General features: G+C 54.1%; 1 protein-coding gene across 1 annotated transcript in view; it reads right to left on the bottom strand.

Annotated features, from left to right (window-relative positions):
- OBSCN (obscurin, cytoskeletal calmodulin and titin-interacting RhoGEF) overlaps positions 1 to 25,803 on the bottom strand; it is a 124,256-nt gene that overhangs the window by 37,857 nt on the left and 60,596 nt on the right. Inside the window, exons 39-63 of the mRNA XM_060197425.1 lie at positions 25,484 to 25,750; positions 23,633 to 23,905; positions 23,045 to 23,311; positions 21,244 to 21,510; positions 20,885 to 21,148; positions 18,523 to 18,786; positions 17,732 to 17,995; positions 17,118 to 17,381; positions 15,674 to 15,937; positions 15,040 to 15,303; positions 14,441 to 14,704; positions 12,897 to 13,160; positions 12,283 to 12,546; positions 11,475 to 11,738; positions 10,675 to 10,938; positions 10,084 to 10,347; positions 9,306 to 9,572; positions 8,590 to 8,856; positions 8,220 to 8,492; positions 7,580 to 7,852; positions 6,923 to 7,119; positions 6,725 to 6,800; positions 1,573 to 1,845; positions 1,161 to 1,436; positions 42 to 329 (exon numbers count right to left, since the gene is read on the bottom strand). Of these exons, the coding sequence (XP_060053408.1) occupies positions 42 to 329; positions 1,161 to 1,436; positions 1,573 to 1,845; positions 6,725 to 6,800; positions 6,923 to 7,119; positions 7,580 to 7,852; positions 8,220 to 8,492; positions 8,590 to 8,856; positions 9,306 to 9,572; positions 10,084 to 10,347; positions 10,675 to 10,938; positions 11,475 to 11,738; positions 12,283 to 12,546; positions 12,897 to 13,160; positions 14,441 to 14,704; positions 15,040 to 15,303; positions 15,674 to 15,937; positions 17,118 to 17,381; positions 17,732 to 17,995; positions 18,523 to 18,786; positions 20,885 to 21,148; positions 21,244 to 21,510; positions 23,045 to 23,311; positions 23,633 to 23,905; positions 25,484 to 25,750 (6,432 nt within the window). The remainder of the gene's footprint in view (positions 1 to 41; positions 330 to 1,160; positions 1,437 to 1,572; positions 1,846 to 6,724; positions 6,801 to 6,922; positions 7,120 to 7,579; positions 7,853 to 8,219; positions 8,493 to 8,589; positions 8,857 to 9,305; positions 9,573 to 10,083; positions 10,348 to 10,674; positions 10,939 to 11,474; positions 11,739 to 12,282; positions 12,547 to 12,896; positions 13,161 to 14,440; positions 14,705 to 15,039; positions 15,304 to 15,673; positions 15,938 to 17,117; positions 17,382 to 17,731; positions 17,996 to 18,522; positions 18,787 to 20,884; positions 21,149 to 21,243; positions 21,511 to 23,044; positions 23,312 to 23,632; positions 23,906 to 25,483; positions 25,751 to 25,803) is intronic.

The following is a 25,803-nucleotide window of genomic DNA, read 5'->3' as shown; positions in this document are numbered from 1 at the left end:
CCAGAAGACACTCCCACCATCATGGATAAAGAGGCACTCACCTAGCTTCACCATCTGGGGCAGATGCACCGGCTCGCCAGCACCCACAGGACTCACAGCCGCCACTCGGAAGCGGTAGGTCTCCCCAGGGGCCAGGTCGTCAACCACACACTCAGGCCCAGGCACCAGCTCATGACACAGTTGCCACTCGCCTGTGGCAGCTGCCTTCATCTCCACCCGATAACCACAGAGCCCCCCGCCTCCATCACTCATGGGTGCGGCCCAGGATAGTGTCACAGAGCGGTCACTGCGACCCACCACCTCTGCATCCTCTGGGGGGTCGGGGAGGCCTGTGGGGAGAGGCCTTGGTCAGGCAGTGCTTCCTGGTTTGCACCCTTGAATCCCCATGCCCAGGGGTCTGATCCTGGAGAGCAACAGGCTCTGAGATGGGTCACTTCCAGAGACTTGTGAGCCCAGTGGTCCTGCTTGTGTGGGGGGACAAAGGATATGCATTTGAGAGTCACAGGAACTGTGTTGGGAGACCCTTAGGGAAGTTGACAGAGCCCTCAGCATCCCGGATTGGAACACTTCATGCCTCCTGACCATTTCCCCCAGGTCCCTGGGCACCCCTGAGGTCCCTGAGGTGAGGTCTGCACAGGGCCTGATGATGGAGGTGGGGAAGATAGGTGGGACTGCCGGGGACCCAGTTTCAGGGACACCGCAGCAGGGACTGAGCTCTGGGAGACAAATTCTGGGCCTGTATTCAAGCTGTGCTCTGACAGCTGCAGTCTTCCTGGAACCCACGCCAGGCTCCCATGCCCACCCCCCCCCCCCCACACACACACACTCTGCCAGTGTCAGACTGGGAGCTCTGCATTCTCAGCCTCTGCTGGGCAAGGCAGGTAATGGGACCCCCCTGCAGCTGGCCATTCCTACCACCACAGAGATGAACAGGGCCTGGCAGCCTGTGTAATCTCTCCCCACAAAGGTGCCCTCAGAGCTGTGCCCTGTTTAGCCTCAGAGCCCTGGGCTCCTTGTTGGGGGGGCATACACTCCCCACCCCCAAAAAGTGAAATGAAAACTGGGTGCACAGACGTCCACACATGGACAAACTCATATAATTACCACCACCATCACCCCCATACACAGGACCCTGTGCCTGGATGCGGGCTGACACCTACCCATTACGCTGAGCTGAGCAGTGACCACCGCGTCTCGGGCAGCGAAGGTGACCTCGCCTGAGTGATGCAGCTGGGCGCTGTGCAGCAGCAAGCCGTGGTGGTTGCCATCCGCTGTGACCTTCCAGTCGGTGTTGTCAGGCTGCACCGCAGCCCCGTTGATATACCAGGTCGCCTCGCCCACGGGCACCACCTCACTGAGCATACAGCTAAAGCGGGCCTGGGCACCCACATGCACCGACACGTCCTGCGGGGGCTCCAGCACCTCCAGACGCCAGCCTGTGGGCAGGCCGGGAGACCCCAGTCACTCCTCCCTCTGGCTGGCCCCGCCCCCATTGGTAGGCTCCCCACCACCAGCACCACCACCCCCGCCGCGGTGGGAGAGACCCTGGACCCCATCATGCCCTGGGCTGACCTCTGACAGTGAGGAATGCAGAAGTGACCAGGTCACCGGCCAGGAAGGTGACCTGGCAGCTGTCCTGTGGCTGCAGGTTTTTGAGCAGCAGCAGGTGCCGCCGGCCATCCTCGAAGTAGACCACCTCTGCCCGGTCAGATGTGCGCACTGGCTCGTCGTCCAGTAGCCAGGTGTGCACTGCCACCTCGGGCTGGGCCAGCTGGCACTCGAACAGCGCCTCCCCGCCCTCGGGAGCTTCCACGTTTTCCAGGCCGCGAACCACCTTGTTCTTGGCTGTGGGGCAGGAAGGGGAGATTCAGGGGTGCAGCCTCCTGACAGAAGACAGTCACGCAGAGAAACCCAGCCATGAAGCTAGGCCCTGCCTGTCTTCCACACTGTCGCCAAGGCCCATACAACCTGCAGGTAAGAAATTCACAACTGGGCTCACTGGTCATGGCCCTCCCCAGGCTGCAGCCCTGGACACTGGTGCATGCCCCCAGGCCTCTGGTCCCCATGACGCACACCACAGAGAGCCCCACCCTGAGCCAATACCCTCTGTAGCTCTTGGTCACACGGGCCAGGAGTGGGTAATATGTGGCCAAGAAGTTTGGTACAGGATGTAAGGTCCTCAGATGTGCTCTCTCCCAGTGTCTCTCAACCCCAGGGTGTATCTGATACAGTCCCAGCTCAGTTCCTGCCACCACCACCCCCCAACCCCGCTGGCTCCCAGGACCCTGTGCTACAGGTGACCCCACTAGGCTGCCTTGGGAGGTGCATCTCTGAAGATGGGTGTGGCTGAACCAGCAAGGGGGTGTCAGGGCAGGAGGACAGAGGAGGGGACCAGGATGAGAATGAAGGCAGCAGGGAGCCAAGCCAGCAGGAGGCAGGATGCATGGGGCAGGGGGGACTAGGTGGGCTCAGCAGGTAAGGAGCTCTACTGACACATCACTGTTCAGGGTGCTGGGGCCTGAGGCCACGACTCCTACAATCTCAGGCCACCAGTGCAGTCACTGAGCTGGGGTGGGTGAGGGCAGCCAGGCCCAAGGTCCAGACCCACAGCCCACCTGCTCTCTGGGGCTTGCACACCAGGCTTGTGTGTCCCCTCTGAACAGGGGTGTCTCTCAAAGAAGGGGCCACAGGGCCCATCATGTCCCTCTCCTGCCATCCTGCTGGTCCTGGACTGCTTCCTGCAGACCAGACTCCAAAATATCAGAGCTGACGGCGCCAAGGGGACCTAGAAGTGCACCTACGGTCCACTGTGGCTGCTGGGTGGGGGACCACTGCTGCAGCTGGGCCATGGGACCCTCCTGGCTTCTATCTGAGGGTGTCCAGCTCCAGGCTGGACTGCTTTCGTTTCCAGAAAGTCCTCGAGTTGAGCACAGCAAGAAGCCCCTCAGCATGTGCCTGTCTCTGCTTCTCAGCTCAGCTCCAGAGGTGTACATGCCTCAGGAACCCCAGCCCTTGCACATCCCTTGGGGTCTGTCCAGGCCAGGCTCACACTGCAGCCTCTCCCAGAGTTCCTCCTGTGTCCCCCTGCACACATGGACTGCCTCTATCTATCCCCAGATTCTGCCAGGGCTTCCCCACAGCCCCATCCCATCCAGCTGCCAAGGAGCAGCGCGGGGTCCAGAGCAGCTTCTGCAGGCTGGTCTGCGGGTATGCCCTTCATTTTTCTAGTACAATCTGAGCTGCCACTGCTGGCTGGGCCACCGCTAGGGCCGGGCCTGGCTGCCCCAGGTGGCCTCACCTTGTACTTGCAGCAGGGCCACCACACGGGTGCCCGCGGCTTCACAAGAATAGATGCCACTGTCGCAGGGCAAGGCTGGCCTGAAGCACAGCCTGGCCACGGTCCAGTCCTGCTCTATGACGACGCGGCACCCATCGGCGCGCACTTCCTGCTCATCCATCTTCCACGTGGCCTGCACGGGCCGTGAGTACTGGCAGAGGAGCTGGGCCGGGCCGCCCTCCTCCACCGCCAGGTCCCGCATGGCACTGACCACCTCCACCGCTGGATCTGTCGGCCGACACGCCGGGTGAACGCTCGTCAGCCAGGTAGTGCCGTGATGTCCCCGCCCTCCGCTGTCGGCACCAACGGCTTAGCAGCAAGCGAGCATGGCAGCATGGGCCCTCCCTTCACTCGTCCATGGGGTCCTCCCGGCCTCTCTGTGTACCCCCCATCTTGGGGCACACGCCGCCCCTGCAGGGATACCGCCCCCAAAAACCCTTTAACCCCACTGGGCACCCGCCATCCCTGCCTACCTCGTCCCTCATTCAGGAGCCCCACTACCCCCTTCAGACCCCATCCCGTTTTTATATCCCAGAAATCCTACTCAAAAACTGGTGTGCTCTCCATCTAGGTGAATTCTTACATTCATCCTGCAAAATCACCAGGACCACCCCAGAGCACCCACCACCCCACCAGGAGTGGTGGAGAGTGTTCCTGGCAGGCCACTGCCATCCCCATAGCTAGCTCTTTCTCCGAAGGGCCAGCAGTGGGGTGGGGACAGGACAGTGGCTCTCTGGTAAAGGCTGTCTGCCCAGAGGCACACCAGGGGGTCAGTACCAAATGCTACCGGCAGGTGGACACAGGGCACTGCCATTTTCACCACTTACGAGTCCTCTGTCCACTAAGCCCCCCAAAGCAGCACGAATGAAGTCAAAAGGTAGCCTGGGCTGGTCCCTAGCCACTGGGCCCCATCCCTGCAGGAAGCGTGTGGAGGCAGCAGGTGCAAAAGCATCAGTGTTGTGGGGGGGTGTCATGTCGGTCAATACCTTTGACCAACAACTTGGCCATGGAGACCAGGGGCCCCGCGCGGAAGGTGATGGTGCCCGAGTCAGCGACCCCCAGGTCCGAGAGCATGAGGGAGTGGATGGTCCCATCACGCACAGCAATGGCACTCTGGGGGCTGTCCTGCAGCAGGGTCCCATCCAGCCACCAGCGGGCCTCCGGCCCACCTGCACGGGACACCTCACAGAAGAAGGTGGCCACCTCCCCCGCAAAGACGTCCACATTCTGCAAGCCGTGGACCAGGCACCGCGCTGCCTCTGTGCAAGAAGGCAAAAGAAGGGCGTGCTGGGGCCTTTGGTCCACTGATGCCACCCTGTGGGCTTTGAAAGCTTCCTAGGGTCCAACATACTTGGAATGGTTGAGACCAAGAGATGCACGGGGCCACTCACAGAGATCCCTGTAGGGGAGTTTAGTCCCCCAGCAGCCCACAACCCCCTCCAGGAACACACTGCACTGGGTTCCACCAAGGGCTACTGGTCTAAATCTCCCCGAAGACCCCAGCTTTGCCATTCAAGGCTTGAATGTCTCATTGCAACTGCCTGCCATCATAACATCCCCAACTGTGTTGTGTCCCCCATGTCTCCACTGGGGAGGGGCCTGATATTCCCTCCTCCGATTCTGCCCCAGACCCACCCAGAATGGCTCTGAGGCCACCCATGAAGTGGGATTCATGTCCACTGGGGTTGGCGAAATCCAAGCACAGCCCCCAACCCCTATCCTCAGGACACAAGGTGAGAAAGGGCACACGGGGAGCATTACCCAGGTGCCATGCTGGGCAGGCCAGCCCCATGGATGCTTCAGCCCCACCCCTACCTGCTGCTTGTCCACCCTCTCCCAAACACACAGCTGATGCCTCCTTCCTGGCCCACTACCTCCCTGCTCAATCTGCAAATCGCCTCCCAGGCGCACCTCAAGTCACCTGCTTGACCTCCTCCCACATACTCATGCCCACAGCCTAACCACCATGGTCACAGCTGGGTGTCTGTACATAGAATCATGTATAGCCCTCAGTGGGATCCACAAAGTCTAGTACAGCCCCCCCTACAGGCTTGGAGACCAGGGAGCAAGACCCATTCGAGACACCCAGGAAGCTGCTCCTCTCCCATCACTCAACAAGGACCCTGTCCTGCACAGCCTTTTCCTGCCCTCCACCCCCCAGCACAAACTGGCTGTCCACCTCCCACCCCCAAAGACTCAGGACACACTCTGTGTCCACATGCCTGCAGACTGGAGGCTCCCTGAAGGCAGAGCTACATCTGACCTTGCATGAAGCATATGATAGATGATGTGTAGATTATGGAGGGTGAATGGATGAAGGAAGTGGATGGATAGTGGATGGGTAGATGAGTGAGATAGATGGATGGATGGGTGTGTGGATGATTGAACAGATGGTTATATGTTTAGGTAGATGGGACCAACGTCAGAAGCTGGAATAGGACAATGGGAAGAATTCTCAGGGGTGACTAGCTCTAGGGACAAGATTTAGTCAAGCTGAAGGCTTAAAATATTGTTTGTTGGGTCTGGTGGTGGTGTACCTGGTAGAGCACAGGACTCAGTTCAAGCCCCTGGTCCCCAACTGTAGGGGAAAGCTTTATGGGCAGTGAAACAGTGCTGCAGGTCTCCCCCCCTCTCTTCCTTTCTCTTTCTCTGCCTCTTTCTCCTACCCCTTCCAATTTTTCTCTGTCCTGTTAAATAAAATACATATTTTTTTAAAAAGGAAAAATTGCTGCTAAAAGTGAAATTGTCATGTAAGCACAGAACTTCAATAATAACCCTGATGGCAGAAAAACAAAACTAAAAACCACACCAGCACCAATGGATTGATTCATTGTGTAGATACAAAGTCTTAGCAGTAGCTGGTGGGGAAAAATTATACATATATATATACATATATATATACATATATATACATATACATATATACATATACACTCTGTTTCCAAGCCTGAGGCCATATACACTCTGACGCAAACAGTACATGTGTTGAGAAACATACCCTCACTTCAGCAGTGGAGCCTGTGGTATGCAGGTGACTGACTGCCAGCACACATGTGAGCACAAGTGCACCATAGCAGGAGCTACAGGGAAGGGGCAGGCCAGATGGCCTGCCTTCTCAGGGTACAGGCCCACAGCCTCTGGCTCCCCAGCTCCCTTCTGCAGACAGCATTGATTCCCAACACTGGGTTACCCCCCCATGGGCTGATCTTCACTGGTCCTCCTCCATGGGCCCTCCCCACAGATTATCAGTCAGCAATTGGGAAATTGCAGCCCAAGCCAGACCATAGCTCAAAGGATGGCTTCTAGCCCCACTCCCAGCAGCCCTTGCTTAAGATGACACAGAGATCCTGGGCAGGGGGAGGCTGGAAGTGGAAGAGGGCTGCCCACCTGTGATCTTCAGCTGAGCCTGTGAGCTACAAGAGCCCACCTGGAAACTGACAGTCCCAGCATCCTCCAGGGTCACCTGAGGGAGAAAGATGGTGCTTAAACTAGCAGCCTACCTGACCCAGCCAAGGCCTGTAGGTGGGGAGCACCCCAAGGGGTGGGGTGGTGTCTTGGGAAAGGAGAAGGCTGGTGGGCACCCACCTTGTGCAGGGTTAGTGAGTGCAGCACACCCTGTTCCACCGTGATGTCATTCATCTCATTGGCCTGCAGAGGCACACCCCCCAGCGCCCAGCGGGCCTCCTGGCCCACTGTCCTTGACAGTCGGCACTGGAAGTGGGCATCCTGGCCCTCACCAAGCTGCAAGTCCTTCAGGGGCTCCAGGATGATCACCTCAGGGACTGGACATAGTGGAGGGGTAAACATCAGCTTGGATGCCTAGGACACACCCACATGGGGGCCCCTCCCTGTTCCTCGAGTACATCCCTAGCATGCCTGCCCCAGCTGCCTAAAGACAAGCACAAAAGCCTGTTCTCAGCTCCCTGGAGAGGTCAAGGCTGGAGATATAACCACTAAGATTGTGGACAGGAGGATGTGGGCTGGGGTTCAGCTGCCATCTGCAGCCCCAATCCCTACCCCCATAAGTGGAAGAGATGAGTACTCTAAGCACTGACTCTGGTCCCAACCCGTTACTGCCTGCCCCACAGCCAGACTCAACCTGGGCCCAGAATGCTCTCAATCTGCCCCAGCAGCATTTATGGGTCCATTTCCACCACTCCCCACTCCCCCTGCAGGTCATGACCCTCAGAAGACTGACCCTGAGTGCAATAAGCAAGCAGGGAGGCCACCCAGAACAGCTACCTTGGACAGTGAGCTGGGCAGAGGACGAATGGATGCCCACGTGGAAGGATACAGTGCCGGTGTCCTCGGGTGTCACACCCTTCAGCCGCAGTATGTGGGTGCAGTCACCCTGCATGGTCACCTCTGTAACCTCATTGTTCTGTAGTGGCAGACCCTGGAGGCGCCACTGTACACCTCTGGCTCCGGCCCGAGATACCTCACAGCTGAACTCCACGTCCCCATCAGCTTGCACCTCAGCGTCCACCAGCCCCCGTACGATGGTGACCTCGGCCTCTAGGGTGTGGGTGAAGGGGCCCTTTAACAGGTCAGAGTGCCCTGGCCAAGTGCCCATGCGACCACTTCCAAGAAGCCATCCAGACACTCCTTTTGTTCCTCCCCTGCCACACTTCTGTCTTCCCCAACTGGAATCACCTCCATTTCCTCCAAAACACAGTCCCTACTTATAGTACTGAGCCCTTGGGGGTAGCAGCCACAGTTTCCCCACAATGACACTCTTCTCTGGGGCCTCTGCAAAGGGTGGTGTAGGAAAAAGAAGGTCTGCAAGAGCCCAGGAGCCTCTAAGCTACCTGGCGGTCCTGGAGGACAGGAATGCCTCCCAGGAGTGCTATGAAGAGGGTGAGTGTGGCAGAGAGGGGCTCACCTTTGACCTTGATGGAGGCCAAGGTCTTCTGGCTGCCCACCATGCAGGCATACTCGCCCGTGTCTTTGGCCTCCAACCTGTGGACCAGCAGCTCACACGTGGCCCCTTGGCGCCGGATCTCATACTTGGGGCCTGAGTGCAGTTCCACACCCTCTTTAAGCCACTGCACAGGGGCCCCTGGCTCTGAGTCACTCAGCTGGCACTGCAGCCGGGCCACACCGCCTGCCTCCTGCTCTGCACTCTGCAGCTCCGTCTTGAACTTTGGTCTGGGGACTGGTGGGGGTGAGGGGAGTGCATGGACAGGCACTCAGGGCTACCAGCCAGGCTCCCACAGATGGGCAGGGCAGGGCAGGGCAGGCAGGCAACTCACCTTGAACAGAAAGGACAGCAGTGCTCTGTGTGTGGCCCGTGTCACAGGTGTAGTGGCCGGCATCCTCCAGCTCTACGTCATGTACCAGCAGCTCAGCCAGTGTGCCCTCCTGCACCATCTGGTACTTTGCGCAGGGAAAGAGCTGCAGTGAGCCCTTGCGCCACTCCACGCTGGCACCCTCCCGGCTCAGCTCACAGTGTAGGCGAGCTATGCCTCCTTCATCCACCTCCTGGGCCTGCAGCTCCCTGAGGAACCGCACTGGTGCAGCTGTGGGGGCCGGATGGGGGGAGCAAGTCAGCTTTGGGACTGAGAGGGACACACACAGAGTATCTATGGTGCTTGGGGAGACTCAGAGAGGATATGGGGTGGGGGTTCCTAGGCAGATAGGCAGCTGCTGTGGTGTTTGTGTAGCTACCGCATTATGAGAGGCAGTAAAAGGGGACCCAGTTCAGATATAGAGTTGGGATGTACCCAGTGCAATTATGGGGCTGGAGATCCCAAAGCAGATATAGAATTAGAAGGGCTACCCAGAGATATTATGAGGCTAGGGAGGCTGCCCAGTGCAGTTATGAGCTGGGGAGCCTAGGGGTACAGAGAACATGCAGGAATGCACCACAGAAGGGGGGCAAGCCCAGCCTCACATGGGAGCCCATGTTCTGGCTGAGGCTACTGCTCAATTGGGACTGCATCCCCAAGGGGCCTGGGTAGAGACCCACCTGTGATGGAGAGGGTGGCACTGGTGGTCTGGGTGCCGCAGGCACAGGAGTACTCCCCAGAGTCCTCCCGGCGCAGTTCCCGCAGCACCAGCTCGGCAGTGGTGCCCCGCCTCCTTGGCTCCAGGCGTTCATCTGCCTGTAGCTCCAGGCCCCCCTTGCTCCAGACCACGGTGGCACTGGGCTCCCACAGCTCACAGCGCAGATAGGCGGATGTGCCCTCCTCAGCCTGTATGCTCTGCAGTGGCTCCCGGAACCCCACCTGTGGGGCTGCTATGGGGAGGGGGAGGAAGAGCAGTTAGCACTGGACTGGTCGAGCTTCTCAACTGCCCAAGCCCTGCACCAAGACACAACACAGCCCCAGGAGGCTAGAGGAGAAGGGGCCCACAACTGTTCAGCCCTAAGGGGTAACAGGCTATGTGTGTGTGTGTGGGGGGGGGGGAACCCAGGGAGATGCTTTCCTCATCAGTTCCAACAGGATCCCATGGCAGACTGGGGGACAAGAGCATATCTCTACCACAACTTGAGGCCAAAGGCCAAGGAGCATTGTACAGATGAGCAAATGAGGACACAGGGAAAGAAACTAGGTGGAAGTCTGTCCTTACTGCCATTTATCCACACGTGGTCATTGATGGAGATTCACTCCTAGATAAAGGGACAGAAGCAGCGCTATGGTAGCATTTGGATAGGGATCACCAAGGAGCAAATGCCAGTGGGCCCAGGTGAACACAGACAAGAGGGAGAATGAACACCCATGACATAGCAGGTGACACATCTTTACCCCTGATGGTCAGTGTGGCTGAGGTCCTCTCCTGCCCACACACGCATGAGTACTTCCCAGCATCCTCCATGGCCAGGCCATGGGTCTGTAGCTCGCACACAGCTCCGGCCTGCCTCAAGCTGACTCTGTCACTAGTTGTGAGGGTCTCAGACCCCTTTATCCACTCCACAGGGGCCTCCTTGCTCAGCTCACAGTGCAGTGTGACCATGCTCCCTTCTGTAGCCTCTTCATTCTTCAGACCTTTAGTGAACTTGGCTGGCAGGGCTGGGAGGGGCCAAGAAGTCACTGAGAACATCACACTGATGGGGATTCTGTGACAAGGACAAGGACACCCAAAGGAACCAAACACACTTCAAATGGCCATGATGTGGACAACTGAAGGAAAACACAGATAGTAAGGGAGACTAATGGGCCAGTAGGGACAAAAAAAAAAAAAAAAGACCAAACACAGGAGTCAGGACAAACACTGGAGCTGGGAAGTTCCATGGACTCCTTGGGAGACATCTAGACTTCAATGCAGTGCAACAAGACATGACAGAAGACAGTATGCAGACACCAACCAGAGGTCCACAAGACCACATGTGTCTTTACCCTTAACAGTCAGTGTAGCCAAAGTTTTCTCCTGTCCACACACACATGAGTACTCCCCAGCATCCTCCATGGCCAGGTCATGAATCTGTAGCTCACACAGGACACCGTCCTGCCTCAGGCTGACTCTGCCTTTAGTTATGAGGATCTCTGACCCCTTCTTCCATTCCACAGGGGCCTCCTTGCTCAGCTCACAGTGCAGTGTGGCCGTGCACCCTTCTGTGGCCTCTTCTTTCCTCAGACCTTTTATGAACTTGGCTGGCAGAGCTGGTGGGTGTTAGAAAGATACACAATCACACTCTCTGAGCAACAGAGACACAGGACCTGGACAGCACAGACAAGACTCAAGTTGACATAGCCATATGACAGGAGGGACAAGCGCATATTGAACTGTGATCCCACCAACCCACCCAGCTGAGCCTGGTTACAGTGTGGCCTCTTCCTTTTTCAGACTCTGTGGATTTGTTTGGCAAGGAGGTACAAGACTAGGAAGTCACTGAGAACATCACTGATGGGGACTTTGCTACCAAGACAGAGACACTCACAAGAACCACACACTGCAAAGGTCACAGTCAGAATAAATGATCACACAGATGATGAGGAAGGCTATGCATATCCCAGGGAATGAGGAACATGAGAGATCAAATATAAAATCAGAATGAACATCAAATGAGGATACAGGAGTTGGGAAATTCTAGGAACCACAGTGGGAGACCACAGAGACACAAAAAGTGAGGGATGGAGCTGTGACAGGAGACAGTGTGCAGACACCCACACAGGTCCACAAGACCACACATCTTTACCCCTGACAGTCAGCATAGCTGAGGTCCTTTCTTGTCCACAAATGCATGAGTATTCCCCAGCATCCTCCATAGCCAGGCCACGGATCTGCAACTCACACATACCCCCATCACACTGCAGGCTGACTCTGTCCCCAGCACTGAGGGTCTCAGACCCCTTCCTCCACTCCACAAGGGCCTCCTTGCTCAGTTCACAGCGTAGCGTAGCTGTGGCACCTTCTATGGCTTCTTCCTTCTTCAGACCCTTTGTGAATATAGCTGGCAGGGCTGGTGGGTAACAGAAAGACACAGACAAAATCACACTGTCTGAGAAACAGTCACAAAGGGCAAAGCACAGAGAAGACACAAGGCGCAAGTATACACGGGCTACGTGATGTGAGGAACTTGAGGATGTGGCTTACTCTAGCCAAGTCTGATCACGCATGGCTGTGGCCCCTTCTGGGGACTCCCTGGCACCATGCTTTATATGGCTCTCATGGAAAATCTAGGGATGACGCTAGAAATGACACACAACAGACAATCTCATGGATTTGGAGGACAGAACATGACAGGATGGAGTAGAAAGGTGGATCAGAGATGGACAGCAGGATGAAAGTGGTGGTGGCACCAAGAGTTGGAAGGAACTTAAGATTCTGGCTTCCTGAGGCTCACACGACAAAACCAGAAAGATGCTGGGTTCCCTGAACTCATGAGGAAAGGGTGTCAGCATGAAAGGTAGGGAACATGATGGGGGTGGGGCACACAGGTGGGTGGCATGAAGCCAACAGCAAGACACCAAAACACAACTCTTCTTGGTCACATGTGTCTTTACCCCTGATGGTCAGTGTTGCCGAAGTTCTTTCCTGTCCACACACACATGAGTACTCCCCGGCATCCTCCACAGTCAGGCTATGGATCTGCAGCTCACACAGGGTCCCATCCTGTCTCAAGCTGACTCTGTCATTAGGTGTGAGGGTTTCAGACCCCTTCCTCCACTCCACAGGGGCCTCCTTGCTCAGCTCACAGTGCAGTGTGACTGTGGTTCCTTCTGTGGTTTCTTCATTCTTCAGACCCCTAGTGAACTTGGCTGGCAGGACTGGGGGTGGGAGAGGTTGCATGAAGTCACTGATGAGGACTCTGTCACCAGGACAAGGACACCCACAGGAACCACACACACTACAGAGGACCACAGTGTGAACAACTGGGGAAAACACAGATAGTAAGGGAGACTAGTGAGCCAGGAGGGGCAGAAGACACAAAGGACTGGACACAAAATTCAAGACAAACACGGAATGGCTTCATTCCCTGTCACCTACAAGAGCACGGAAACTCCTGGGGCCCCTGTGTGAGAGCACAGACAGCCATGAAGTACTGAGGGAATGAGGTGTGACAAAAGACAGTGTGCAGACACCAGCCAGGGGTCCAGGAGACCACATGTGTTTTTACCCCTGATGGTCAGCGTGGCTGAGGTCCTCTCCTGTCCACACACACAGGAGTACTCCCCAGCATCCTCCATGGCCAGGTCATGAATCTGCAGTTCACACATGGTCCCATCGTGCTTCAGGCTGATTCTGTCTCCAGCTTTAAGAATCTCAGATCCTTTCTTCCACTCCACAGGGGCCACCTTGCTCAGCTCACAGCATAGCATGGCTGTGGCCCCTTCTGTGGCCTCCATAGTCTTCAGCTCTTGTTTAAACGTAGCAGGTTGGGCTGTGGAAGTTCAGATGAACAGAAGCCATGAATCCCTTGGGTATTTCCATTGGCAGATCTGAACTTAGTTGGAACAGAAACAGGTGCACGGGAGTTCACAGTAAACTGGTGACCATGAGGTCTTCCCACGTCCTGACTGAAGACATAGGTACCAGAACCAGCTCCATCCTGGCTTCTAGTCTTCCCACACCTTCTTGTCCTATCCAAGGCTCTTCTGACTGGTTCAGTGCCGATGTCTCCCACACCCTGCACAATCCATGCCCCTGTAGACCCCAACCAGCTCACAAAAGCATGAAGAGCATCCCTCCTCCCTTGACCATGAGTGCCCTCATCCCCCTTGTGGCTGTACAGCCATCCCAAGTGGCACTTCCCAAACCTGGACACTCTGCAGTCCCACTTCAGTCCCTCCAGATCTGACTTTTCCACCCCACTGTCATTCCCTGACTCACTGGATCCCCTATTCAGACTCAGACACACACGGCCCCAAAGGACAAAGGGAATGGAAGATAAAGTACAATGTCCTGAGCATGTGTGACCTGCTGAGCCACTTTCCTTGCTTACAGCCTCTAGGCGGAAAACTGCCTATGGGGTATATGCCTAGGGCCACTGTCACAACCCAGCATGTCTTGGGCTGATTATGCCTCTCCCTGTTCATGTTAAATTGTTAATGTCAAGGACCATCAGTGTGTAACTATATTTGAAGACAGGGCCTTTTAAGAGGTGAGTGAATTAAAATGAGGTCACTGGCATGGCCCTAAGCCAACGTGATGGGTGCCCCTATAATAAAAGCTCAGGCTAGATACATTAGAGCAAGACCACAGGCTAGATACACTAGAGCAAGACCACATGGAAACCTAGGTAAAGGCTACTATCTACACTCTGAGAAGAGAGGTCTTGAGAGGAACTAGCTCTGCTGGCACCTAGACCTTCTCAGCTCCAGAGCTCGAAGACATGAATGTGTTTTGTTTGGGCCTTGCAGAGAGGTATTCTATGGGATAGAGTGAAACCAGCAGACTCCAAAACTAGAGGTGCAGATCAGTTGTAACTAACACCTAAATTCATAGTCACAGCCTTGACACACAGCAGCCAAAGCTCCCTGAGCTCCAACAGCGGTCTGGTCTCCCCACAACACCTGGATTAGGGAAGGAATGTGTCATTGTGTGGCTTCTGATAGGTCAGAGTCACAGGTGACAGTGGCTGCTAGAGAATAGCAAAGGGAAAACATGGACAGCACAGATGAGCCACATAAAGAAATCAGATGAGCCCACACATCTCTTTACCCTTGACAGCCAGTGTGGCCAAGGTCCTTTCCTGTCCACACAGACATGAGTACTCCCCGGCATCTTCCACAGCCAGGCTACAAATCTGCAGCTCACACATGGCCCCATCCTGCCTCAGGCTGACTCTGTCCCCAGTTCTGAGGGTCTCAGACCCCTTCTTCCATTCCACAGGGGCCTCCTTACTTAGCTCACAGTACAACATGGCTATGGCCCCTTCTGTGGCCTCTTCTTTCCTCAGAGCCTTTGTGAACTTGGCTGGCAGGGCTGGGAAGGGCCAAGAACTCACTGAGAACATCCCACTGTCTAGAAGACACTGTTACCAGAACAAAGACATCCACAAGAACCACACACAGTACAAAGGGCCATAGCACAAATGAAGTCCCACACAGATGATGAGGAAGGCTAATGACACAGGAAGAACAGTAAAGACAAAGAACTAAATGGAAACCAGCCAAATACTGGGTAAGGAATCAGGAGCTGGGAGATGCCCAGAGTTCAGTGGGAGAGCAGACACCCACAGAGTACTGAGAACATGGGGTGTGACAGGAGACAGTATACAGACATCAATCATGGGTCCATGAGACCACATGTGTCTTTACCCTTAACAGTCAGCATGGCCGAGGTCCTCTCCTGCCCACACACGCACAAGTACTCTCCAGCATCCTCCATGGTCAGGCCATGGATCTGCAGCTCACACATGGCTCCAGCCTGCCTCAGACTGACTCTGTCCCCAGCTCTGAGAGTCTCAGATCCCTTCTTCCACTCCACGGGGGCCTCCTTGCTCAGCTCACAGCACAGTGTGGCCGTGCTCCCTTCTGTAGACTCTTTCTTCCTCAGACTCTTTGTGAACTTGGCTGGCAGAGCTGAAGAGAGGGGAGAGGGTGGGAACAAAATATCACTGAGAACATCACACTGTGAGAGCATGCACTGTGGGAAAGGAGCTCTGTTGCCAGGCCAAGGACACACACAGGAACTACATACAAGAAAAAGGACACGTTGTAACAACTGACACAACACAGATGATGAGGGGAGCTCATGGCCTGAGAGGGACAAAGAAGAGAAGGAACTGAACATGAAAATCGGGCAAATAGTGGATAAGGAGATAGGAACTGAGAAGTGCCTGGAGCCTGATTTGGGGAGCACAAGACAGCTATGATGTGCTGAGGGGACGGGGTATAACAGGAGACAGTGTGCAGACACCAGCCACAGATCCATAACACCACATGCCTTTACCCTTAACAGTCAGCATGGCAGAGGTCCTCTCCTGTCCACACACACATGAGTACTCCCCAGCATCCTCCATGGCCAGGTCATGAATCTGTAGCTCACACAGGACACCGTCCTGCCTCAGGCTGACTCTGTCTTTAGTTTTGAGGATCTCTGACCCCTTCTTCCATTCCACGGGGGCTTCCTTGCTCAGCTCACAGTGCAGTGTAGCCATGCTTCCTTCTGTGGCCTCTTCTTTCCTCAGACCTTTTATGAACTTGGCTGGCAGAGCTGGTGGGTGTTAGAAAGATACACAATCACACTCTCTGAGCAACAGAGACACAGGACATGGACAGCACAGAGATATAAAACAAGAGTTGTTCACACATGTGAGAGACAAGTTAACACTATGAAGTGTGGCTCCCCCTAGTCAAGTCTGTCTTTTTTCCTAATACTTTGTTTTTAAAGTTTGGGGTGAGATAAAGACAGAGAGAGAAAGAAACACCTGCAACACTGTTTCACCACTTACAAAGTTTTCCCCCTGCAGGTGGGGACCAGGGGCTTGAACATGGGTCCTTGTACATTGTAACATGTGCACTCAGCCAAGTGCACCACCACCCAGTCCCCCCTTTTTTTATTTATTCCCTTTTGTTGCCCTTATTGCTTTACTGTTGTAATTATTCGTTGTAATTATTATTGTTGTCTGTCTTCGTTGTTGGATAGGACAGAGAGAAATGGAGAGAGGAGGGGAAGGCAGAGAGGAGGAAAAAAAGATAGACAACTGCAGACCTGCTTCACCGCTTTTGAAGTGACTCCCCTGCAGGTGGGGAGCCGGGGGCTCGAACCGGGATCCTTATGCCAGTCCTTCTGCTTTGCGCCATGTGCACTTAAGCCACTGCGCTACTGCCCGACTCCCAGTCCCCCTTTTTTAACCCTTTTTATTTATTATTATTATTTTCCCACTGCTCAGCTCTATTTTATGGTGGTGCGGGAGATTGAACCAGGGCATTCAGGGCCTCAGGCACAAGAGTTTGAATAACCATTATACTATCTACCTCCCACCATCCAAGCCTATTTATAGCATGGCTTTAACCCCTTCTGTGGACTCCCTGGCACCATGCTTTATATGGCTCTCATGGAAAATCTAGGGATGACGCTAGAAATGACACACAACAGACAATCTCATGGATTTGGAGGACAGAACATGACAGGATGGAGTAGAAAGGTGGATCAGAGATGGACAGCAGGATGAAAGTGGTGGTGGCACCAAGAGTTGGAAGGAACTTAAGATTCTGGCTTCCTGAGGCTCACACGACAAAACCAGAAAGATGCTGGGTTCCCTGAACTCATGAGGAAAGGGTGTCAGCATGAAAGGTAGGGAACATGATGGGGGTGGGGCACACAGGTGGGTGGCATGAAGCCAACAGCAAGACACCAAAACACAACTCTTCTTGGTCACATGTGTCTTTACCCCTGATGGTCAGTGTTGCCGAAGTTCTTTCCTGTCCACACACACATGAGTACTCCCCGGCATCCTCCACAGTCAGGCTATGGATCTGCAGCTCACACAGGGTCCCATCCTGTCTCAAGCTGACTCTGTCATTAGGTGTGAGGGTTTCAGACCCCTTCCTCCACTCCACAGGGGCCTCCTTGCTCAGCTCACAGTGCAGTGTGACTGTGGTTCCTTCTGTGGTTTCTTCATTCTTCAGACCCCTAGTGAACTTGGCTGGCAGGACTGGGGGTGGGAGAGGTTGCATGAAGTCACTGATGAGGACTCTGTCACCAGGACAAGGACACCCACAGGAACCACACACACTACAGAGGACCACAGTGTGAACAACTGGGGAAAACACAGATAGTAAGGGAGACTAGTGAGCCAGGAGGGGCAGAAGACACAAAGGACTGGACACAAAATTCAAGACAAACACGGAATGGCTTCATTCCCTGTCACCTACAAGAGCACGGAAACTCCTGGGGCCCCTGTGTGAGAGCACAGACAGCCATGAAGTACTGAGGGAATGAGGTGTGACAAAAGACAGTGTGCAGACACCAGCCAGGGGTCCAGGAGACCACATGTGTTTTTACCCCTGATGGTCAGCGTGGCTGAGGTCCTCTCCTGTCCACACACACAGGAGTACTCCCCAGCATCCTCCATGGCCAGGTCATGAATCTGCAGTTCACACATGGTCCCATCGTGCTTCAGGCTGATTCTGTCTCCAGCTTTAAGAATCTCAGATCCTTTCTTCCACTCCACAGGGGCCACCTTGCTCAGCTCACAGCATAGCATGGCTGTGGCCCCTTCTGTGGCTTCTTCCTTCCTCAGACTCTTTGTGAACTTGGCTGGCAAGGCTGGTGGGTGTCAGAAAGATACACAATCTCACTCTCTGAGCAACAGTGACAATGGACATGGACAGCACAGAGATAGAAAACTCACATCATTGACACATGGGACACATGTTGGGAGAGACAAATTCACATTATGAGATGTGGCTTCCCCCACCAGGCCTATTTACAGCATGACCCTGGCCTCTTCTGTGGACTCCCTAGGTGTCCTGCTTTATAGGAGCTTGTTGACTGGTCTGGGACCGAGAAGCATACACTTTGGAGATTTCCTGGAGGACTTTGAAGGCAGGTTTGATGAAGAGACACAGATCACAGTGAGACAACAGGATGAAACCAGTGGTGGCCACATGGTGGGAAGTGGCTTAGATGCTCTTTTCTTGAGGCTTACACAACATGCCAGGAAGGCAGTGGGTTAAATGGAGATATGAGGAGAGTGTGGCACTGGATCAGGAAGCAGTGTGGGATAGGCCCTGTGGATGTCATGAGGTCAACACTTGGGAGCAAAAACAGTTCCTCTGGCCACACGTCTTTACCCCTGATGGTAAGAATGGCCAAGGTCCTCTCCTGCCCACACATGCACAAGTACTCCCCAGCATCCTCCACAGTCAGGCCATGTATCTGCAGCTCACACATGGCTCCAGCTTGCCTCAGACCAACTTTGTCATTAGTTGTGAGGGTCTCAGACCCTTTCCTCCATTCCACAGGGGCCTCCTTGCTCAGCTCACAGTTCAGTGTGGCCGTGCTCCCTTCTGTAGACTCTTCCTTCCTCACAGTGTTTGTGAACTTGACTGTCAGGACTGAGGAAACATAAAACACTGTAGAATTTGGGCAGATATGGATACTGGACAAGAAGCAATTCATCCTTCAGAGCTCTAATTGATTCAAGGACTCATGGGCCTGCTGGCTGTGGCAAAAAGTGGTGCCGTGTGGTTGAAGGTGGTGGTGATGGGGGAGGGGCTTCAAGCTTAGTAAGGAAATGAGAAATTTACACCTGAGTGAGTACCTCTAGTAAGAACTAACTCACAGACAGGACAGCATATCCATGAGATAGAGCAGAACACTGACAAAAGGAGTGTATACCTGTCCAACCTCAATTGCATCCCTACTGAGGCTGAATCTGAAGACCTGTGTGCTGCCCCATCGCAAGGCAGACTCCAGTACCCACACTGGGGTGGGGGGTATCCCACTGTGGTCTCCTGGGTCTGATGGCTATGAATGTGATTGGCCAACAAGGAAAGGCTGTCCAGATGTGTTCATGTGTTTGTCCAGAGCAGCTGCCAGTCTAGATCAGCAGTGCCTCCTGATGGCTGATCACCTGGGTTCTGTCTTTCCTGGGAAGTTTCTGGAGATGGTCCTTTCAAGCCATCCACACAAGGTCTCTGCTCTTCAGCCACTGTTAGCACCTCCCAGTGCCAAAAGTGCTGGGTGGGGCTGAGTGACCAGCCTCTGAAATTTTGTTCCCTAGAGTTTGCCAGTATTTCCTGTTCTAGCCACACAGCTCTCCCCACACTGGTGCTGTGACCACCCAGCCCCACCTCTGCAGCCCTGCCTTTTAGCTGTGAGGCTCCTTCCCTTTGTGACTGGGGCTGGTGCATCTCTTCAGGTGGCTTCCCTCTTCTCTCTGAGAACTCCACTCCCATTCCACACCAACACAAAAAGGCAGCCTTGGCCTGCCACTGTCCTCAAGGACCTGAATGCTTTATGTGGGCCACCAGCCACACCGCAGCCCTATCCTGAAACTCCACTTCTGATAGCCTCAATCCTCTTATCACACTATGCAGGAGCCCCTGCTCAGCTCACCATGCTGCTTGGATGAGGGCTCTCATGGCCACTCAGGCGTCAGGCTTTAGAAACATACGTAGTCAAGGCTGGGGAAGGTCTGATAAACACACAGACTATCAGGCTCTGAAGCCTGCAGAAGACAGGCCAGACTTCATGTGGACACATGACAGGAGACATTGTCCTGCTGGGTGCTACTTGGGACCCCCAACACAGCTATAAGATGCCCCGCATGGCGGAAACTCTGATCACACACACACACACACACACACACACACACACACACACGAACCTTCATAACAGCCTCACCAACCTCCACCCCACAGAGGACATAACCCTTATAGGCTTTGTCAGTGGCCACACCCAGCTTTGCTTGCTCACCCAGTTTCCAGCTTCAGGCCTCACGCCCAGCCCTCTGCCATGCCCCCTACACAGATGCTGTAGGAGTCAGCTGCACAACAGTCAGACCAGACAACCAGACACAATAGCTACACTCATACCACAACCACCCTGACCATGCAGGCCAACCTTCATGGCCCAGCTCCCTCCCTCAAATAGCCTTCCCTGCTCCTCCTTCTTCACTCCCACACCCCCAGAAAAGCTCAGGCGCACCAACTTCCCCCACACTTCACCTCCACAGCCTCCAACTCATCCTCTACTCTTCACAGGACTTCTCCCCCACACCTAGCTCACCTCTTATCCATCTCAACTCAACTTCACCTCTTCACCCAGATTTACACAGCCTTACCTCCTCACTCAACCTCTCCTCAACTTCACCTCCTCAACCAACCTCACCTTCACCTCAGCCTGACACTCAGATTTGCCTCCCAAAGCAGCCAGGTCCCTGAGGTCTCCCCCATGACTTTTACATGGCCTGCTGTATCCTGGGATGCTGCCCTCTCCTGGCGTGCCCTCTCCTGAGCCTCTAGAGAAACGTGATTCTAGTACTTATAAGTAAGGGTTGTTCCTCCGAGGGCAGGGAAGATCCCCCTCTTCTTTGTTATGTTATGTTTAGCTTAGACTGAGCACATAGGAGACATGCAAAGAAGCAAAGAGACCCACACAGATGGCAGAGAGAGGGACATAACACAAAACCACTGCTCCACATGTCTTTACCCCTGATAGTCAGTGTGGCTGAGGTCCTCTCCTGTCCACACACACATGTGTACTCGCCAGCATCCTCCAAAGTCAGGCCACTGATCTGTAGCTCACACACGGCTCCGTCCTGCCTCAGGATAACTCTTTCTTTAGTTGTGAGAGTCTCAGACCCTTTCCTCCACTCCACGGGGGCCTCCTTGGTCAGTTCACAGCGCAGCGTGGCTGTGGTTCCTTCTGTGGCCTCCTTACTCCTCAGTCTTCCTATAAACTCAGCAGGCTGGGCTGCAACCATATCAGAGAGACACATCACCACTGCCCTCCTCCTACATGAAGGGAACCACATGGGACCACATTCTCAGGGGAGGTACGGTGCTTACCCTTCACAGTGAGTGTGGCTAATGTCACCTGGTCCCCAAAGCAGCATGAGTACTGCCCGCTGTCCAAAGGTCGCAGGTCCCGGACCACCAGCTCCAGCACAGCCCCTTCCTGCCGCAGGCTGTACTTTCCCCCAGCTCGCAGGACTTCATCACCACGTCGCCACTCCACGGGGGCAGCCACAGATGACAGCACACAGCGAAGTGTAGCCGCCCCGCCCTCCTGAACCTCCAGGTCCTTCAGCCCCTCCCGGAAGTGCACAGGCCGAGCTGCAGACAGGCACAGACTCAGCCACCTTATCTCCAGCACTTGGAGCCCCATGAAGAGCAGGGAAGGGACATGCTTCACCCCTGCCACAGGGGGGTTACCAACTTAACCCCAGCCCTCCACCCTCACGGATTTGGGGTATGGGCAGGAAGGTGAGGCAGGCAGTAGGAGAACTGGAAAGGGTGTCATAGCTGTCTGTCCCCAGATGATTGTACTGGAGCTCCTCCCATGGCACCTCAGAACTATGATCCTATGTTTGGCGACAGGACCTTCTGGAGGTGATTAAATGAAGTCACTGGGTGGACTCTAATCTTATTGAACTGTGTCTTTATAAGAAGAGTTGATGTATTGCATCAAAGTAAAAGACTCTGGGGTGGGTGGGTGGGTGGGTGGGGAGAATACAGGTCCTGGAAAAGGATGACAGAGGACCTAGTGGGGATTGTATTGTGATGTGGAAAACTGAGAAATGTTATGCATAGACAAACTATTGTATTTACTGTCAAATGTAAAACATTAATCCTCCAATAAAGGGGAAAAGAATTTAAAAAAAAAGATACAAAGCCAGGAGATGGGTGAGTGGGTAAAGTATGAACCTTACCACATGTGAAGCCCCAGGTTCAAGACCCAGTACCACATGGGAAAACCGTGGACAGCACTAGTAGGAACTCCACAGATGGTGGAATACTACTGAAGTATCTCTTTTTCTCAGGAAATACAAAATGTGTGCCTGGAAGGCTGCTTAGTGGTATCACTCATATGTAAGGCCCTGGACTCATTCCCTAGCACTACACTGAGAATATAAAAAATAAGGAGGGGGGGGGAGATAACACAATGGTTATGCAAATACTCCCATGCCCAAGGCTTCAAAGTTCTAGGTTCAATCCCCTGCACCACCATAAGCCAGAACTGAAAAGTGCTCTGATAAAATAAGTAAATAAAGATAGATAGATAGACAGACAGACAGACAGATAGATCTAGGTATAGGCCAGGCAGTGGTTGTCTAGTTGAGTATATATATTACCATGCACAAAAAACCCAGGTTTAAACCCTCAATCCCCACCTGCGGGAGGAAGCTTCACAAAATGAAATGAAATAAAATAGGACAGACATATGGAAGACATGGGAAGGAGACAGCGTTTAAGTACCAAGGTGAGGTCTCAGGAAGCCACTTTACTTGCCACCTCCTGAGCTGGGAGACATGAGTGTGTTGTTTGAGCCCCAAATGTCGTCTGTCTACACAGCCTGAACTTAATGAGTGAAGTGGAGGTGAGCCAGGTGAGAAGGAAGAGAAAAAGAGATAAAGAAAACAAGACAAAGTTGGGACAAAAGAAAACAAAAATGACCTGTGGTCTACACAGAGCTCAGAAGAGGAGTAGAAAGAGAGAGCTAAGTTGCTGAAAGGCAGAGGTGGGCAGAGGCACAAAGATAAGAGCAAGAAGAGACCGGGCTTCCCCACTGCTCCAAGTGAGCATCCTGAATGTGTCTGAAGACCACCTTGAGCATCCTGAATGTGTCTGAAGACCACCAGGGGCTTACCATGTACCCTGACAATGGAGCTGCTCCAGGATCCCCCCACATGGCACTTGTAGCGCCCACCATCCTGCAGAGTAGCACCAGTGATGACCAGCTGGACCCGGCTGCCCTCGTGGCTCAGCCGGCAGCGGACTGAGGACCGCAGGGTCTTCCCATCCTTGGTCCAGGACACGGAGCTGTCCGGGGCTGTGGTCTCACAGACAAGGGTCAGCTCCTCACCCTCCGTGACTGTAACATCCATGAGCTCCCGGGAGAAGATGCTCGGCTTCTCTGGGGACAAAGAGGGAGGCATGGGCACTTGGGGCTGTCGTTTTGATGCTCAAGGGGCCACAGGAGGAGCCCCCAGTCTCACTGCACATGCAGGCCCTCCTGCACTCTCAGGCAGGGGCTACAGAGAGATGAAACTGAGGGATCAGGTTGGGCTCAGGTCAGACCAGAGGGGCCTGGCCTAGGTCATGTTCTGCACACCACATGCACCAATTCTTCCTGGGAGCATCCCCTAGGCCCTTGGAGCCCACCTCCCTGCATGGTCCAGTCCCCATGCCTTCTCCAGAGACTCCACAGACCTGCCCCACACAGATCCCAGCCCACCTGTGACCTGCAGGTTGGCTGAAGCCCGCTGGTCACCCGCCTCAAAGTGGACAGTGCCGGAGTCCTTGAGGGTCAACTGCCTCAGCGTCAGCATGTGATAGCCACCAGGCCGGGCTTCAATCTCATTGAGCTCATTGGTGTGCAGAGGGGTCTTGTCCAAAAACCAGTGGACAGGCCCATAGTCAGAAGGGGAGATGCGGCAGCAAAATGTGGCAGAGGAGCCCTCTTGCACCTCCACATCCTCCAAGTCCTCGGAGATGAGCACCTTCTGGCCTGTACGAGCAGACAGACACATCAAGACCACCCATCCTGGGTAGGGGGATTCTCCAAGACCTGGGGTGAGCTCAACGCTGAGAGGGAGCAAGTAACTTTAACAGGCTCATATTGTCAAATTTTAGAGCTAAACTGTCTAGGAAAATATTTTTTGGTCCACTGATACACCCCAAACTGGCAAGACTTTCTATAGATTACACTGGGTACACCCCAGCTCAGTGTCCCCAAGCTTGCCTATGCTGATGCAACTGTCACCAAAGTCATGTGATGAAGTTAAATCTCATATTAACAAGAAATAACAAACAACTGGGGAGACAGCACACCAGACTTGCATGCTCGAGGCCCCAGGTCCAATTTCCAGCACTATCATGTGCCAAAATTGAGCAGAGCTCTGGTCTCTCTTCATCATGAAAATAAATAAATATGAAACAAGGAGGAAAAAAAATAAAAGAAGAAACAGAGTGAAAAAAAAAAGACATATAGTTGTGTGGAAGCATTTAAGATAAAATGTTCTGGAGGCTTGACACCATGAGTTTCTAGAAAGTGAAGTCTGTTTTGTTGTTGTATCAGGTTGACTCAGAAAAGGAGTTTTAAACTAGGGTTGGGGAGGTCCTGAACCCCATGGCAGGAGCTCCAGGATACCAGAGGGGGTGTTAGGATGGTGACTGTGCAGAGAACGGTGGGTCTGATTCTCCAAACAACATGGCAAAGAAAGGCTCTGACCACACAGTCAGACATGGACATCTGTGAGCAAGACAATTATTACCAAGAGTATCAGTGAACTAAGCACAGAGACTCAGCTGCATTAACAGTGCTTATAGGAAGCTCACTGTGTTCATTGGAAAAGAGAGAATAAACTGAGGTGTGCTGCCCTCATGTTTTCTCTTCCATGGACAGATGCCAGGAGATACAGTTGACTCCAGTTTGAGTGGCGGGTACTGGGCCAAGTCCTACCCAGATGGCAGTGTGCTAACTGATCCTGGGCTAGCCCCCAACCCCATGTAAAGTCCTTCCCTTGGCTGTAAATAGGGAGGAATGATAGCCCTCATCCAGCCTGACAATTACAAACAGCTGCTAATACTGAGCAACAGTCACTTCTTCTCCTTCTAGCGTTTGCCCTTCTTCCATAGCCAGTCAACAGCGTCAGGTTGAGCCTGATGTAAAGTCACTGATCAGTGCTATCTCCCCACACCCTGGGGACATCCGTATCAGGCTGCCTGAACACTGCTACCTCTACCACTGATCTGAGGGACACCTGAGGGGGGTACATCCTCAGTTCAAACACAGACAGTGTTCAGGTGTAGGGGCTGCATGCAAACCTAGAGGAGGGGTTTCAGAAATGGAAAAGTGAGGGCTGCTGAACACTTGCTGGTTGGACCTCACAGATGACCCCCCCCCCCCAAAGGCAACCAACTACACACACACACACACACACACACACACACACACACACACACACACAACCAGAGATTGGAAAACAAGTTTGTCCAGAGCCAGGCAGAGTCTCCTGAGCCTACAAACACACCAGGGCAGAACTCCAAGGAGCAAGTGGGCTCACAGTGTGGCAGCCAGACTCACCTTGCACCAGGAGCCGGGCCTGGGACCGGGCCTGGCCAATGTCACAGGTGTAGGTATCACTGTCCACTTTCTCCAGGGCACTGATGGTGAGCTTCAAGGTTAGGCCTTCCTGGCTGATGGAGTACTTCCCTGAGGCCCGAAGCTCCAGGAGCCCCTTGCGCCAGATCACGGTAGCTGTGGGGTGCTCTGTCTTACACTGGAACACAGCTGTGCCCTTCTCTTCCAGCTGCAGGTCGGCCAGCTCCTCCGTGAAACGGTTTGCCTTTTCTGGGGTGAGGATCAGGGAGGGGTATGGGTGAAGCCTGCTGGGACCCTGCACT

The sequence above is a fragment of the Erinaceus europaeus genome, chromosome 9 (genome assembly GCF_950295315.1).
Source record: "Erinaceus europaeus chromosome 9, mEriEur2.1, whole genome shotgun sequence".
Classification (NCBI taxonomy): domain Eukaryota; kingdom Metazoa; phylum Chordata; class Mammalia; order Eulipotyphla; family Erinaceidae; genus Erinaceus; species Erinaceus europaeus.
This window is presented reverse-complemented; position numbering and strand designations above follow the sequence as displayed.